We start from the raw sequence: 17,904 nt of genomic DNA, 5'->3' as shown, positions 1-17,904 counted from the left end.
ACTCAGTTTATGGTTATCAAGTGACCCCCTTTGGAAGGATGAGATGCTTAATGGACCTTACCTAGATTCTAATGTATGACATCCCGAACACTGGTTTTGGCAGCAGCGAACAGGAATTCTGAGTTTAGACGCAAGAAGAGAAGCAACACAAACTCAAAACTGAACAGACGAGGAGGAAGTGAGAGTACAAGGTAGGGCAAAGGAGCAGGAGAGCACAGAATCTCAGTTTTACGAGAATTACTGCAAAGGTTGTGAGGCAATCCACAAAATAAATGGCACAAGAGAGCAGTAAATAGTATTTTGGTCGGGAAGTAATTCAAGAAAAAGAGAAGAAGGTCTCAAAATCATTTGTGTTAAAATGACAAAAGAGTTAAAAGAAGAGGCTGGAAAACTGGGAGTTTGCGTAGATACAAAAGATGTGAGGAGGAGAGGCGGGGCTTTGGATTGAGGAATGGTGACCATTCAACAGCCGAAGAGGTAACATCAGAGAGTTGGTAGAAGTCTGTCAAAAAGTGCAGAGCGCGCATATCTAAAGAGAACAGAGAAGAGCCCGGAATAGAGCGGCCAATCAGGAAGGAAGAACAAGAAGAGAACGGTGGAGTGACGAGAACAAAGCTCCCGGATAGTTACAGTCTAGTGGACAGGAAAGGAAGGGGCACGAGGACGTTCAAGTTCTGAGAATGTTCACAAAGTAAATACCCACATTATAATTTTAAGAAAATCTCGCCATGAGCTGTAAAATATATGATCAAAACCTCTTTTTTCTACATTAGTTTCCCAGTAGGAGCTTGAAAACACGCCAGTAATTCATTCATCCACGCTTGGAAGCGTGTTGCGCTTCCATATTATGACCATCCTTGCAGTCGTTAATGCTTTGGTTCTGTGGGTTCTTGACTGTCCTATATATCTTAATAGACTGATGTGCTTATTTGTTTGGAAATAGGATTCTCTCGAAGACTCTACAAATGTGAACTACCCCCTTGCACTCATAAAACCAATGTATCGGACCACTGTCGGGGTGATTTCAAGCCCAGCTCCTGCTGCTATAAGACAGACCCCAGTTGAACATTTCACCCAGTCCAAAATGTTCTCGGAAGAATTTTGTTCTGTGTGAAATTTACTCCCAAGTCAACAGAAGTGCTGACATTTAAGCCCATAATTTTATACCAAAAAGCTTCTATTCCCCAAGGTCCAAATGCCAGACAGCCTTTAGAGATATTGAGAGATTTCCTCAAAATACATATTTTCACAATATGTAAATGGCAGATGCAGACAATTCCCCCTGTTTAATAACTCAGAGGATGGCATTGATAGCTGGTGCAGCTTCAAGGGTTTCAAGTGTTTCATTCCGAATAGTATATATCCTCTCATCTTGGATGAGTACCGATCTCTACCCAGTTACAATTCTCTTTTTCTGTCTCCCCCTCGCCATGTTTGCCCATCTCTTTGTGCCACCTCATTCCAGGCACAGTTGTCAGGAAAGCCTCAACACACAGACATGGACCTTGTACACATTCTGAAGTAGCGAGGAATATTTATATTACTTTACTGCATTTATAAGTGGTAAAGTCTAGTATAAATGCCTTCTGGAATTCTGGAAAAAAGAGGTAGGCACCGTGAGTCTGACGGGATGCTATTTATATCATCTTGAGACTTAGTTGGGGAGTTGGGTTGATGGGAGCAGGAACAATAACGATGGGCGAGGACAGCCTCTTATTCCTTTGAGTGGAGAAAAAAGAGGATTTATAAACAACCGATGCTCAGAATCTATATGTAACCTTTTTGGTTTCATGTTAATTTACCCTGCTGTAGTGTAATTCTTTCATACCATTGTGTATAGTGCCCAGCGCAGGTGCTAGCGAGGCAGGTTAACCCATGGTAATGTGCCAAGTGCCCTAATCCACTGGGGTCGTTGCCTCAAGCTTGCCTCAAAGTGAGTGTGCACAGTTGATCTTAATGTGTCCAGAAGTTCTAAAGGAAACATTCCTTTCCCTGTAAGGGTAAGTAGTGTCCTTGCCCAGTCAAATGCTTGTAATTGAATGATTGACAGCTCCAAGTTGTGCTAAGTAGCCCACACGCTATTATTTGGGTTTATGTTTGTATTAAATCTCTTAAGAGCTGATTTGAAGGATGCTTTAAGGGAGGGCTGCTTACAGCTGCAGAGGGTGCTAGGGAGCCCTGCATTGTGGAAGTGCGCCCACATGTGCCTGCTGTTTTCTAGGTGCTCCTCGGCGAGGTGAACTCTGGGCTCAGCAGCACACAGGTGGTGGTGAAGGAGCTGAAGGTCAGCGCCAGTGTCCAGGACCAAATGCAGTTCCTGGAGGAGATGCAGCCGTACAGGTAAGCATCGCCCAGGCATGCGCACAATCCTCCACGACAAGCAGTGTCCTAGATCTGAAATTAATATGTGAATCCAGTCTGGCACAATAAACCGTGTCCTACTCTATGTTTAGTATTTATGTACCTTTTCAGTCTTCCTTGGCACAATAAACAATTCTCCGTTGGATCACCTAACAGTGTAGCCGTGTGGCTGTACTGGCACAATATATCTTACCCCTCACAAGTCAGTCAGTAAAAACTTTATTTCGATCGCTATAGATCAAAAAAGTACTACACAAAACAAAACACTTACAAACACAGATATACAACCAAAGACTTTAAAATGCCAATTTAACGGTCTATTACAATAGCAGCAGAGTCAAAAAAGAGAAAATATAATTTTAAAAGATCACAGAGATCCACCATAGACGTACTTTTCTTTAAAAAAAAACAAAGTATAAAATACAATTAATGTCTTATATAAATGTTAAGAGACATAGATCAGCTGAAACTTTTCTAAATGGCACAATACAGTATAAAGGGACCCACACAAACACAAATGAGGCCAGTCTGGGGCAATCACAAGACCTTCTCCCTCAAAAGTATATCTCATCTCATCTTTGTAAATTAAACAACAATGTTGTACCTCCTAAGAGAGGTAGTCTGGGTGAGGCAGAGGGTGCGTTTGTATGTGTGGATGTGCCCATTGTGTGCTGGCACTGTAAGCACTGTTATGTTATGTTATTTGATGTTATATCAGCTTATAGAGCGCACAGCTGCCCCAGCAAAGGGGTGTCCCGGCGCTGAAAGCAGAAAACTACACAGCTAGTGGCCAGAAGGCAATGTAAAGCGGAGGGAAGAGGAATGTTTTGACAGCTTTACGAAAAGACAGATAGGTCTTTATACTGCGTATGGAAGAGGGGAGCGCGTTCCAGAGTTTCGAGGCCAACACATGGAAGGAGCGCCCTCCAGCACGGACCCTCCTCACCCTAGGGACAGCCACAAGATTCTGTCCCATAGAACGAAGTAGGCGGGAGATGAAAAATTCAGGATTTTGAACGTAATGCAGAGGGCCTTGAATTCTACGCGCTTGGCCAAAGGCAGCCAATGGAGGCGACGGATGGCATTAGAAGTAGTACACCTCTTAGGCAGACCAAGGAGAGCTTAGGCCGCCGCATTCTGAACCCTTTCTAGGGCCCATCTCAGATGCTCGGTGGCAGCAAGAAGAGCAGGTTCCGTACTGTGCCCAGGACGAAAACCATTCTGAGAGGGTCCACTATGTTGTTTTCCTCCAGATATCCCGTATTGATGTGGGCCTTGGAGATCTTAGAGTCCCAGGGCAGGAGGGAGATGGGACGGAAATGTTTGGGTTTAGCGGCTTCCAGGTTGGGTTTTTTTAACAGGGAGACCACCCTCGCATGTTTCCAGGTGCTTGGAACGGCAGCCGTGGAGAGGGATAGGTTGATCACATGACTCAGCGGAGGGATGAGTACTGGTAGAATTTTCATCGAGTAGGCTGGCTTAAGAGGATCAGTTGGAGAACCAGATTTGACTTTGCTGCATAGCACCGACAGCTTCTCCTGACAGATAGCAGGGAGGGTGTTCAGAGTGCATAAAGTAGGAAGACGAGACACGGGGTCAGAACCTGACGCGACCTGAGGGAAGGATTGATAGATCTTCTCTACCTTCTCAACAGAAAAGGAGGCTCGAGTGTCGCATTGCTTGTGCGACGATATCAGTGTAGCAGTCAGGGCTGTAGATGATTTCAGCTCTTTCAGTATCGAAAAGATACTTTTAGATGGATTCACACTGCTCTTAATCACTTTCACTTTAATTAGTCTTTATTCGATATATTTCAATCATTAAAGACATTTTACAAAAAGAATTTGTTGTTTTTATCCCACCCCTCCCCCCCACCCCACAAATATACAGGATCCACAATGAATTAATACAATAAATAAGCAAAAGTAATAAACATCTTCCTATCTCATCCTATTTACATTATTACACAATCTTAAAATATCCTATTTACATCTTTACATAATCTTAAAATATCCAGCTAAGTTCATTAGTGCCAACCAAAAAAATAAAAAAGTAACAACTACTTATATGGTTTGCATAGTTTATCACAAAGAAAAATATACTGGTCAGAAATTCAAATAAACGCAAACAGTACGACAGGAAATAACAATCCTAAACTTATTCCAAACAGATTTTGCGTGCCCGAATTATCCACATCCAGTGGAGGAATTTTGCCATAGCTATAACAACAGGCTGAGAGGTGTCTGTTCTTAAGATCCTGACAGCCTCGTTTGACGTTTTTAAACCTAACTGGATGCAAATTGGTTTAAGCCATGAGCGTCTGGGTATTCTATATTCAGGGCAGGCAATTAACACATGTCCGATGTTTTCATTATGGTCCGGACAGAAGGGGCACCTTGGAGTTTGTACCTTATTCCATTTCACTATTAGGGCATTTAGTGGAAGTGTCCCCACCCTCAGCTGATGGTACCTCTTCCGGTCCCCTGGGACCGTGATCCAATCCCAGTAGGATTCGAGGGCCGGTGAGTGCTTGAGCTCCAAATAATCATATGTAAAGGTACGGTCAATATGATTCCTAAAGCACTTAATCTCCACCATGCTCCAATAGAGTTCACGAAGAATCTTTTTCGGTGGAAATACACTATTTAGGGGATCATCCCACAATTGGGATAGACCCAGTGCCCTATATAGAAGTTTAGCCTCATTCATCCAGACTATCTTACTAGCAGTATCCAGGGTTCTCACCTCCAGGAAGCCTTGGGCATACTGGGAGAGTTCAGGGGTTACCCATAGCCTTCTCCAGTAGGCCACAATTCTATACCTGGCTATGTCCCTAAAACTATAAAATCCCAAATCATACTTTAGAGGTATCAATGGGGTTGACATTGGTAACCCAGTAATGTTGCGGAGAAATTTGTTCTGTGCTACCGTCAACTTAGTAAGATTACTGGACCCCCAGAGTTCAGCTCCGTAAAGAACAGCTGCTCCGACCTTAGCGTTGTAGATTTTTAGGACAGGTCTAATTGGTTTGGTATAAGATGAAAAAAGCTCCTTTGTGAGAACTCCTGCAAGTTGTGCATGTTTTGTATCTAGTTCATTTATATGCTGTTTCCAATCTAGATTGTAGGACAAATTGATACCAAGGTACTTAAAGACCTGGGTCTGCTCGAGCTGGACCCCATCCATAATAACTCTACCTCTAATGTGTTTCCGCTTGTGCATAACCATAAATTTAGTTTTGCTGGTATTAATTACAAGACCATGATCAATGCAAAATGCTTCAAAAACCCTAATGGCCTTTTGAAGTCCCTGCTGGGTCTTTGATATCAGTAAGGTATCGTCCGCAAACATCAACAGGGGGATCAGCCTTCCTGCCAACCTTGGGGCATCCGTGGGCTGATGTTCGAAATAACTGATCACCCTGTTGATGTATAACGAGAAGAGTGTTGGTGCGAGCACGCATCCTTGGCGTACACCCCTCCCAATGGGGAACTTCTCAGTGGTACTACCCTGCTGATTCCACCGTACTTGTGCAAAGCTGTTTTCATGCATCCTGATCAGTAGAGACAGGATTTCTTTTGGAATACCCTGGTCATGTAGGATATTCCACAACTTATAGCGGGGAACTAAATCAAAAGCTGATTTTAAATCAACAAAAGCCGCAAAAAGCATCCCGCCCCCTAATAAAACTGTGCGCCAATACAATAAAACAAATCTAAAAACTTGGTCGATAGTGCTGGTATGGCTGCGGAAACCAGCCTGCAGGGGAGATAATATATCGTGATCATCTATCCACCCATGTATTCGCTGTAATAATAACCTTGCCACAACTTTTTGTATACATGCAATCAGGCTAATAGGCCTGTAATTGCCTGGATCCGAGCATGCCCCCTTTTTAAAGATGGGGATAATCTCAGCTCCTTTCCAGGTCTCAGGAATAGGCGAGCCCTTTGCAATAGCGTTGGCTAACAGCTGAATATAGGTGGCCCATAGGTCCTTGTCGTGCATAAACAAATCTGCAGGGATAAAATCTAGGCCCGGGGCTCTGGCTTTAGGTATACAGCTCAGAGTTTTTAGGATGTCATCTTTGGAGAAGAGTAAGGGGCTCGTAAGAGTATCTGCTAATGCTAGACACTCCTCTTGACCTTCATCCTCAGCAGCAAAGTGTGTAGAAAAATGGGATACCCAGGCTTCTGGTAACACATGGTTTGTGGGTTCTCCTCTATTGGCCCCCCTTCCCCATTTAACAATGTTCCAGAAGGGTGTCATGGATCTTTCCCTACTGGCTTCGAGGAGATCCCTCCAGTAGCCTTCCTCCCAGTCCCTTTTTGCACTGAATTGCACTTTTTTGTACATAACTCGGGCCTCCCTTATTTTAGTTTTGTCTCTAGTTTTTACCGCATCTGACAGGAACCTATAGGCAGTCCTGCAGGTCTTGTCATACCACTGATCCTCCTTCCTTATCGGTCTACGTGGCTTCTTCTTAGCTTTCTTTACAAAAAACAATTTTAACTTGTTAAAAAATTTATCATGGATCCTGCTAATTTCAGCTATCGGGGTATTTTTATCATTTATATCCTGGACTTCTTGGATGGCCAGGGTTGTTAAATCCCTTATAGCTATCATGCTTTCCTCATTGGCTGCACAGATTGCCCATCTGATGTGTCTTTGATCATTGGAAAGGTTTATCTGAACATTTTCCCTCTCTTCCTCATTTGTCATCAGATCGAACAATTTAAAAGTTAAAATCAATGGGTCGTGGTCACTTTCCACCCTTGTCTCAATCCTCATATCAAGAACATTTCCCCAATTCTCTTTGTTAGTCAATATATAATCAATACGACTATGTGTAATTCCATTAGAGAAAGTAGGGGCACCCTGCTTATCTGATAATGTTCTTCCGTTAGTGGCCCTCAACCCAGACTCAGCACATAGTACTTTTAACTGTAATGCAGCCTCAGACCATCTTTTGATGGGTAACAAGGAAAGCTGTGGGATTTCCCAAATGAAGTCCTCTTCAATAGTGAGGTCAACGTCCTGATTATCAAGTGGTTCAAAACAACAATTAAAATCACCACCAATAATAATATCGGCATTCAGACAGTGTTGTTTTAATAGAATATCCAACAGTTCAACCGCCTTAGTGGGTTTACCACCCGGTAGGCCCCTTGAGTAGATGTTAAAGATAAAGATGTCCCTACTGGGCGGTCGCTGTAATTTGACCAATAATATATCAGAACTATTGGTATCTATTTGTAACACTGAGTAGTCATTATTCTGCTTAATCCATGTTACCAAGCCACCTTTTGCCCTTCCCCTTGAGCTCGGGGTAGCTGGAATGAAATAATGTAAATATCCCTGAATTGGATCGGGTTCTAGCTGCCAAGTCTCCTGAAAGAGGATTATATCCTTTGAATCCAGGAAAGTTAGCAGATCCTGTGATAGAATCTTATTTTTTAACCCTGCAACATTCCAGGACATTAAGGTACGTTGTATATTGATATTGTCACTGGTAGATTTTGTACTATCGATTTGACCTTCACACTGTTGCTGGGTAGGATCATATTCACATGTGTTATCATCTATAACAGCCAATTCAGGAGACAAATTCTCATTTGACTCAAGTATATCATTATTAACAGTATGTTGGGAACATTCAATACACTGGTGAGCATTAATCATATTACCAGACTCGTCCTGTATGTTGCTTACATTAATCAAAGCATCAGTTAATCCAGTATTTGGCCGGGTGACCGTTTCCCTGACAGCATGAATGCCAACAGGAATTAGAAGGTTTTCAAATCTATTGCCCAGTCAATCACAATCATTTAGCCCTGATAAGGCTTCATATCTATTACCTAAAACCATACCCCAATCATTAAAGGGAACCCCTTGGCCTCTGTTGTTTCTCACAGTGTTCCACATAGGTCCAGGAGTCCTTGGAAAAGTCACATTCTCTTGCTCTCCATAAAAAAATTTTAACGTAAGAGGAACAACAGATCCTGCTCTTCTTTGGGGGGGATTGATATGGTTTAGGAGATTTGGCAAAACACCTGGATGGGAAAAAGTCACTATAACACAATCTCCCTTGAATCCTTTCGGTCGATTTCCAATCCACGCCACCCTCTTAGTGGATTTAATCTCGGATGCAAGTTGATTTTTTCCTCCTGGTGCCATTTGCGTATTATTTGTTAGCCAATAGAGGGCCTTACTAGACAAGGATGCTGGTGTTTCGGATTGTGCATCTGTTGGCGGGGGAACATTGGCCAGGACCAGGACCACTGGGGAGGCTTCTTCAATAAATTGAAGGGGATCTGTTTCCTGACAGTTTATTGGCACATTACCTTTTGGTCCTGGTACCCCAGCGGTGTGCAAGGGTCGATTAGTAGAATGAGTTTCATTCCTGGCTGAACTTTCAGGGAGCGTAGGACTGCTCTCTTTTTCTATAGTGCTCCTTGCCTTAGGTTCGATTGGTTTCGCCATTTGTGTCACTAAGGTATTAACCGTCTCAACCCCTTCCACAGCTTTGACTTGAAGACCACTCATCTTTTTTACCTCCGCGTTCAATTTATCAATCTTGGCGATTAAAGGCTTAATGATGGTTGTGATTTTAGATTCAATAATGTCTGCTATTTTCTGAAGCAAATCGTCCTCATTATAGCTTTTATCGTGATTGCTTTTATCAAGAACATTAGTGTCACCATCATCTAAGATTTTTGCCTTATTTTTCCCTGTCGGAGTAGCATTTTTCCTCCTATTACCTGAGCGTAACCCCATCCGCTTTTGATGTGTTTTCCTGTTTTTTCTCGAAGGTCGAGTTTCCTGCTCAGGGGATGGCAATTCATCAACATTATGCGCCAGAGTCTCGTGTTCAAGGTCAATGTTTATTCCTTGGTCTGGTGGCACTATATTTGCGACATCATCCAGGATAAGGCTATTCTGATCATCCAAGTTTGGAGTAGGATGGACCGTAATGTCTATTAGGTTAGTGGAGTCATCAAATACTAAAGACCCTGAATGTTGAGGACTTTGGATTGGGCTTAGTAGCTGTAGCTCAGGCGACTGACTTAGTCCTAATGATTCTCTTCTATCTTTATTTATTTTGGTTATAACTTGGAGCATATAGTTTTCTATGGGCTTAGAGTTAACTATGGGCTTAGAGTTAACAGAGGGCTGTTTTTTAGTATTTTTTTTAGACATCTTAAGTTTGTGTTATTGATTTGCCCTGATATTATATAGGCTTTGCCAGTAGACACCAGATACTTTGATAAAGCGCGTGTATCAGTGAGTTTAATTTGAAGCTCACAGAGAGCCTTTCGAGATGACGCTGCACAGTAAAGTTAATAGAAAAGGGAATTCTCTTACTTGCTTGGATTGCAGATGTTAGGGGGGTTGCCCAGTCCAGTCCCGGCCAGTCTCGGACTGTCTACGACTGTCCCGCCCTTGTCCCGGGCTTCTCCCGGGCGCTTCCCGGGCGCTTCCCGCGCGCGACTCGCGAGGCGAGTGGGGGCGTCTCCCTTTGAGCGCGATTGCTGTCGCTCTGGCCGCGTCACGGGCGCGGCGCTCCTGGTGCTGCCCCTGGTACTGCTGGGGAATGAAGTGCGCTATGCTGCCGTTGCCCTCACGGCTTCGTTCTGCTCTGTGGTGGGTCGGGGGCTCCTCTGCAACTCCCGGTAAGCCTCTACACTGTGGCGCTGTAACCACGAGGCTCCCGGCGGCGTCTCCCTTTGAGCGCGATTGCTGTCGCTCTGGCCGCGTCACGGGCGCGGCGCTCCTGGTGCTGCCCCTGGTACTGCTGGGGAATGAAGTGCGCTATGCTGCCGTTGCCCTCACGGCTTCGTTCTGCTCTGTGGTGGGTCGGGGGCTCCTCTGCAACTCCCGGTAAGCCTCTACACTGTGGCGCTGTAACCACGAGGCTCCCGGCGGCGTCTCCCTTTGAGCGCGATTGCTGTCGCTCTGGCCGCGTCACGGGCGCGGCGCTCCTGGTGCTGCCCCTGGTACTGCTGGGGAATGAAGTGCGCTATGCTGCCGTTGCCCTCACGGCTTCGTTCTGCTCTGTGGTGGGTCGGGGGCTCCTCTGCAACTCCCGGTAAGCCTCTACACTGTGGCGCTGTAACCACGAGGCTCCCGGCGGCGTCTCCCTTTGAGCGCGATTGCTGTCGCTCTGGCCGCGTCACGGGCGCGGCGCTCCTGGTGCTGCCCCTGGTACTGCTGGGGAATGAAGTGCGCTATGCTGCCGTTGCCCTCACGGCTTCGTTCTGCTCTGTGGTGGGTCGGGGGCTCCTCTGCAACTCCCGGTAAGCCTCTACACTGTGGCGCTGTAACTTAATCTCCGCCGCATAATAGGTAGTCCGGTCCAACAGAATAGACCAATAGTATTGCTTGATCGCTATTTGGTAGGGCGTCTTCAAACTGGGGTCATAGTTCCTTCTCCATGCTGTCTCCAGCCTCTTGCACTCTTTACGCATGGAAGTGAGCTTAGAGTTGTACCAGGGACTAGATTTGGAGCTGCGGCTTTTAAACCATTTTGCTGGGATAAGGGAGTCGAGAGCACCAAAAATCCAGTCTGACAGCAATTTATCGGCAGAATCTGGGTCGGCTGGAAAACTGGGCAAAGATGAGAAAAGAAGCAATGTTAAATTTATGCCAAGGACGCCTAAGTGTACACTTCTGAGACGCTCTGCACAAGGGCACTACCCCAGAGAGTGTCATCGTTATAAGATAATGATCTGACCAGCACATAGGGGAAGGAGGGTGAACAGTCAGGAAGGCAAGATTAGTAAAAACTGGGTCCAATAGATGACCAGCAGAATGTGTAGGGCCTTGCACTAGTTGGACTAGCTGACATGCCGGAAGGTCGTCCAGAAAGTTGCCCATGTCAGCATCCCGATGATTGTCCAGATGCAGATTCAGATCCCCAAAGATACTGAAATTAGCCGCTCTCATGGCTAAAGGTCCTACAACATCAATGAGGGCAGTTCTAAACTTTTTAGAAGGCACAGGCGGAAGATAGATCAATAAGCCCAACAGGGTGTAATTGGCATTAAATAAGATCCTAAAATTAGCAGCTTCGCACCCGGCAAAAAGCTCCCTCTCAAAGTTGCAAGAATAGGAAGATTTAACAATAATTTGCAATGCCCCCCCCCCCCAGACCCCCTGGAGTGTCTTAATACTATAACCCCTTCACAGGGGTTTGTGAGTACGGTCTTGCATAATAACATTGCTGGACCCCCTCACTGCTATGTGGTGCTTAAGGTAGATGCAATAAAACATGCCTTGGCACCTCAAAGTTGTTATTTTCTAAGCCTCTTAAAACAAACAACACCGTTCCTCATCACCTGTGGTAGTTCATCATGGCACAATAAACAGTGCCTCATCTCTCAACTCCTTTGTGTTTGTGAATACGGTCTCTCATAAAAACGGTCCAATGATCACTGTCACATAACCTAACAGTGTGTGTGTGTGTGTGTGTGTGCCTGTGTTTGTTTTGTACCTGGTCTGGTGCAATACACTGCAGATACTCCTATATAACTTACAGATCCTACTGGGGCCATCTCAACCTTTCTTCCTTCCAAGGTTTCTAAAATCATTTCCAATAATTTAAAGGTTAATAGCACCTATTGTGTTACACCAGAAGGTAGTTCTGTATGTACAGATCTTTAATTGAAAGCTTCAAATTCTGACAGTGCATTTCTCTCTGCAGGGCTCTCCAGCACCCCAACCTGTTGCAGTGCCTAGCACAGTGTGCTGAAGTGACGCCCTACCTGCTGGTGATGGAGTTCTGTCCGCTGGTGAGTACTGCAATTGAGCGCGTTACTGGGATTGACTGATATCGTATGGCAGAAGCAAGTAACCTATCATGTCGTCACCACTGCTTCCTCATCTCAGTCTTTATTATTTATTGCAACAGGTGTGTTGTCTCTCAGACTTTCTTGTCAGAAACAGTTAGACTTTGTGTGTAATTGCATGTGAGGTCAGAGTGTGTGCTTTATGTTTTAATATAGTTTTACAGCCCGATGGTGCGGACTGTACTGGCCATTAAAGGCCTGCTGCAGCCTTCGGCTCGGGCCTGTAACCAGAGAGCGGACCATTAATGGCCGGTATAGCCGAGCTACAGTGGCCTATAAAGCTATTGGAACATTCCACCCCATGAGGGTAGAATGTCCTAATAGAGAAAACAAAGACAAGAGAAATCGAGGGATTTGATATCCCCTCAGCTCCAAAGCCTTTGTTTCACAGCTGCTGCTATGAATGTTCATTTGTTAACAGCTGCACGCAGGGCCACAGCTGCTGTCTGTTGCTGTGATAGCAGGTTAAAGTTAGCCTCTGATTCTCCCCGGCTAAACTGATTTTCGTAGTTATTCCAGGAGTTGCAGGAGCTAAGCAGCATTCCCCCCCGCCCTCCTTCTAAGCCCCAGTGAGACTGAGCTACAGGAGGAGAGAAGGATGACGGCTCTGCGTCCTGCTGCACGTCCTCTGCCTTTCTCTTTCCCATGCCCATTCCACATATTTTGGAGAGGCAGGGTAAAGAGAAAGGCAGAGGACATTATGATATTAAAATGCAGGCCTATACCAGCTTATATAGGCCGCTGCTGCTCTATTGTTTTCAAAGGAGCTCCCAACATTCCAATGTTCGAATTATTGTGAATGTTGCCACCCTGCACCAGCATAGACTGCTTCAGGAATATTAACTCCATCCTGTTGATGCCCACTTGACAAGTGGGTAGATATAATGTGCAACATCATCAGTCTTTCCTATTCTGCAAACAGCATTTGCTTGCTTGAGCCCTTGCATTTTTAAGAGCGGAACTGGAAATCCCAAAATACATGTTGTTGGCTAAAACGTCAGAACTGCATGTGATATGGGTCTGGTTGGCAGCAATCCTGGTGCATCCCTGTTTTTACACCGACTTAATGTAGACTTTTTAAAGGGGAGATAGTGAACGAACTACCAGTTATTTTCTTAAGATAAAATGTAACTGGGGGTTAACAAAATGTAGAATTCTGGTCTATCATGCTATCTGACACTTCTCCAGGTACTGAAAGCATTTCAAAAGACATTTGTTCTGAAATAGGGGTTTCTCAGGCTACTTTGTACATGAGATATTTCAATAAAATATGGGGGGGACAAGCATCTTCCTACTGTAAGCCTGTAACCATGAATGGAAAACATCAAATCTTAATATTTTAATTTTGTTATGAAAACATTGTGTTTCTGCATCGAAAAGTAAGTTAAAGGTGCATTTAAGAACAGATTTTGGAATGTATTTGTTAGTGTGTGCAAGGGAAATTGTTAGGGTGTTGAGAGAGTGATGGAGGACACTGGGGGCGTTTGGTCAGTAATGAAATGTATATGGCCATTGATGGGTGGCAGTCAGTGGCGGTTGATGGCAAGTTAGCAGGCACCAGAGGGAGAATTTAAGTGTGGGGCATGTGTAAGAAATTATTATTATTAGTGAGCTTGTAAAGCGCAATGGTTACTCCAACCGGAATGTCCCCGCGCTAGGACAAACAGAGCCCTAACAGCCACCCCAGCTGCCCCACACGCGGGCATCCAACTAGATGGAACCCGACCACTACATTCCTCCATAGGAGGAGCAGAAGAGCAAAGTCTTCAATTTTTTGCAAAACAAGGACTCTGGCTCAGTTGTCCTAAGATCCACGGGAAGCTCCTTCCAGGCCTTGGCTGCCAGAAAGCCAAATGATCTTCCGCCCAGTAGCGCCTTGCGCATCCTGGGCACCCTCACTCTTGCACTCCCCAATGATCTTAGATAACGAGCAGGCTGGTGAGCTTTCAGGAGAGGCCATAAAAAGCGAGGTCCTCTCTCCCCAAGAATCCTGTGACTAAGGCAGAGAGCCTTAAAGGTAACTTTAGCCCAAATAGGAAGCCAATGCAGTACCTTTAGGGCTTCTCCCACCGATGCCCTCCTAGGTATATTCAGGATGAGCCGGGCAGCGGCATTTTGGACTTTCTGCAAGATGTTCAAATTTTTAGCCGTTACCCCCATACACAGGACATTGCAATAGTCAAGGCGAGATGTCACCAACGCCTGTACAATCGACATTTTAGCATTTAGGGGGAGATTCCAGCTTAAAGCTTTCCTAAATTCTTGGAAGTTTACGGTTGTGGGAACAGATTTGTTTCCACTTATGTGCCAGGCTTGCATCACATAAGTTGAGGTGTCAAACCCATCTAAGAAATACGATCTCAACTGATATACCGTAACTAATTATCTTAATAATCTAGCGCCTCTGTAATCTACATGACAGTGTTCTGTAGGTAAATATGCACCATGGTTCAATGATAAACTTAGATCTTTAACGAAAGCACTGAAAAAGACAGAGACGAGTATGGAGGCAATCTAACGATCCTTCTAATATAATGCACTATCATGAAGAGCAAAAAAAGCAGTCCCGAAAAAACATATTTCCAACAGAATCTTAACAGCACCCACTACTGAAAAGTAAGTATTTACAAGCATAAAATAATTTTACTCTGAGATTCCTCATTCTTACCAGTCTGGTACGGTTTGCGAATAATTAAATGATTCCTTTAATAACCAAAATTGTAAAATGTAGAACTTCTATTGTTAGCCCTGCTCCCTTAAAAAACTATAATTGTACAGAAAAGAGGCTAAAATTGAACCGCAGACACCTCTTCTTTTCTGTCATTGATGACACAATGCAAATCAGAATGAACATTGTATCCCATACCTATTACAAGTATATCAAAATTAGGAGATTTTTGCTTTTGATTAATAAGATATACTATTAATGCCTCACTTAAGGTGGGCTCGGTCCTGGAATTTTGCTAAAAAGGCATAGTAGTTCTGCTGATGAAAAAGGCTAATCTCAATGTTTAGCAGTTATTACTGTGTCGCTCTACCAGCAAAAGCAAAACTTTGGAGTCTAATGTGGTAAAACAACTAGAGTACTTTCTTGAAACCTACAAAATCTTAGAGTATACTCAAGTCTGCTTTTACCCATGTTGGAGTTAGGAATTTACCCTTTTCGCAGAGGTGGTTGGTCGACACCTAGCATTGGGTGGGATGACTCCATCAGCTTTAATTTTAGTTGATATCATCTCTGCATTTCATACCATTCCTGTAAAACAACTTCACAATAGAAGCATTGGCGGTTCTGTAAAAAACGGGTTTATTTCCTTCCTTGAAGGCAGAAGTCAACAAGTTATTGTAGGCCTGAATGTGCTATCCATCAAACAGATAACACGTGGTATCCCCAATGGTTTATCTCTTTTACCCCTACCTGTCCAGTGTTTACATGAAACCACTAGCTGAACTTTCTTTTGGATTAGATTTAAAGACTTACACGGACATTACTCAGTTATTGATCAAGTTGAGTTCCAACATAAGTGAATCTCCTCGCCTTCAAAACTGTCTTACAGCTGTCCACACTTGGACGAGTCAACAGTGGCTCAAGTTCAACATAGATAAAACTGAGAATCTTGTCTCATGCACTGACAAACATGTATGGCATCCCTATCTCTAGCTTAGTTCATGTGTCCTTTGTCCTGTGCCTTCTAAAACGGTTAAGAGTTTAAGTTAAAATTGATCCGGCTTTACAGATGGACTGCCGAGTGTCTGCCATTGTATCAATGTGTACTTTTCCACCTTCGCTAACTTCCACCTGTTCTTTCATGTCTAACACAGTGTTGCATTTTGAAGATGCGCACTGGTAGGAAGACCCCGGAAGCAGGTAGGTACAGGTACTTTATTAAAGAACAAGTTTCAAATAAAGGAACCCAACCAGGAGCTAGAGGGGAATTAGCTCTGTGCCCAGCCACACACAGATACTTTAACTGACAGAAATGAACAGTCACACTAATGACATTATATTTTCCTCATGACTCACAACATTCTTCTCAAGACTAGAGCAGAAGACACACCAGGTCAGAACAGAAGACAGGTCAACACAATAATTCAAGATTGGATTACTGTAGTATCCTTCATCTCAATACAAGAAGTGACTTTTAAACTGTTTACAACCCAGCCAAAACTAAGCAGCAATACTAGTGGCCGGAGTTCCCAAGTTTATTTTCACCTCCTCAGTTCATAAGGCGTCTCACTGGATTCCAGTTTAATAGTGCATCATTTTTAAAGTCTTTTGCATAATTCACTCTGCTTTATACGGCATCTCCAGATTAAATTGCTCCACGGATAAAAATATTTCTTCATATTGTTCATCTAATTGTTTATTCCTGCAAGTTCCAAGATGTTGCAAAGCTCGTGTTGTTTCAATGTGCTTCAAGCTCTTTGGATTAAACTACCTAAAGAACTCTATCTCTGCACTAACCACTGTATCTTTTTTTTTTTTACTGAAAATGTTGCACTTCTGATACATTTTATACAGTTCTGCCCAGGTATTGCAGTTCACTTGTTTGATGCGGACACACTGCCCTTGTGGGTGGATCTGACTGTCCAGGCAATAGTTCCCCATGAACTAATGGAGGAACGCCCATGTAGCCGCCTTACAAATGCCTAGAATAGGGACTGAGTGCGCTAATATTGTGGTAGCGGCTTTGCCCTGGTAGAATGAGCACGTTGTCCTTCAGAGACTTCATTTTAGCCACTGTGTAGCAGATGTTAATGCAGAGCACAATCCAGAGGGAGATGGTTCTCTTGTGCACAGACTTGCTTTTTTTCTTCCAGCGGGCCCTACAAAGGGCTAATCGTCTACCCAGTGTCCCCTGGTATGATCCGTGTAAAAGCTCGATGCTCTCTTGGGGTCCAAGCATTGGACTCCCTCCTCCTCCTTAAAGGGGAGAGGCGGAGCATAAAACGCTGGCTGGGTGATAGTTTAACAGATGTGTAAAGGCGCCACAACTTTTTATAAAAAGGATGCTTGCGTCTGCAGCACCAGTTTGGCTTGGAAGTAGGTGGAGTATGGCAGGTTATCATAGAGTGCTTGAAGCTCACTCACCCGCAGTGCCAATCTAAGGGTAACAGGGAATACAGTCTTGATGGTGAGAAGCTGCAAGTGGCAACTGTGAAGCGCCTCAAAGGGAATACATATCTAAAATGTAAGGACAAAATTAAGGTCCCACTTAATCCAATAAGAAAAGCCGAAAGAGCTTAAAGTTACTGTTTAACTATCCCTAGAGTAAAGGCTTGCTAGGTAAGGGCCAAAACAAAACATCCAATAACTTTGCCTGAAGGGGGTCTATGTGACGAGGGCTGCACCAAGCCACAAATCTGTCTGAACGACAGGCATATCATTTTTGTCAAAGAATACTGGGCTTACAAGATGACATTAATCACCTTCCAAGTAAGGTTGAAGAATCACCAAGCATGAAGATAGCCCTCCCAGAGGGGTTGCCTGATCAACGGACATTTGTTCAAGCCTATGTAAAGGCTCCGTGCTCTCCTGGTGTCCAAGCAATGGAGTCTGTCCTCCTACTTAAAGGGGGAGGCGGCTCATAAAACGCTGGCAGGGTGATGGTTTGACAGACGTGGGAGCCACTAGGATGACCTGGGCCTGGTCAGTCCTGATCTTGTTGAGAAGTCGGGGCACGAGTGGTATCGG

At 44.2% G+C, this 17,904-nt stretch overlaps 1 protein-coding gene across 5 annotated transcripts in view; it reads left to right on the top strand.

The window, feature by feature from the left end:
• Positions 1-17,904, top strand: part of AATK (apoptosis associated tyrosine kinase) — a 508,162-nt gene that overhangs the window by 393,405 nt on the left and 96,853 nt on the right. For all 5 annotated transcript variants that reach the window (XM_078654150.1, XM_078654148.1, XM_078654151.1 and 2 more), the window contains 2 exons: positions 2,222-2,340; positions 12,065-12,152. In XM_078654150.1, the coding sequence (XP_078510276.1) occupies positions 2,222-2,340; positions 12,065-12,152 (207 nt within the window). The remainder of the gene's footprint in view (positions 1-2,221; positions 2,341-12,064; positions 12,153-17,904) is intronic.

This window comes from Lissotriton helveticus, chromosome 7, assembly GCF_964261635.1.
Source record: "Lissotriton helveticus chromosome 7, aLisHel1.1, whole genome shotgun sequence".
Classification (NCBI taxonomy): Eukaryota; Metazoa; Chordata; class Amphibia; order Caudata; family Salamandridae; genus Lissotriton; species Lissotriton helveticus.
This window is presented reverse-complemented; position numbering and strand designations above follow the sequence as displayed.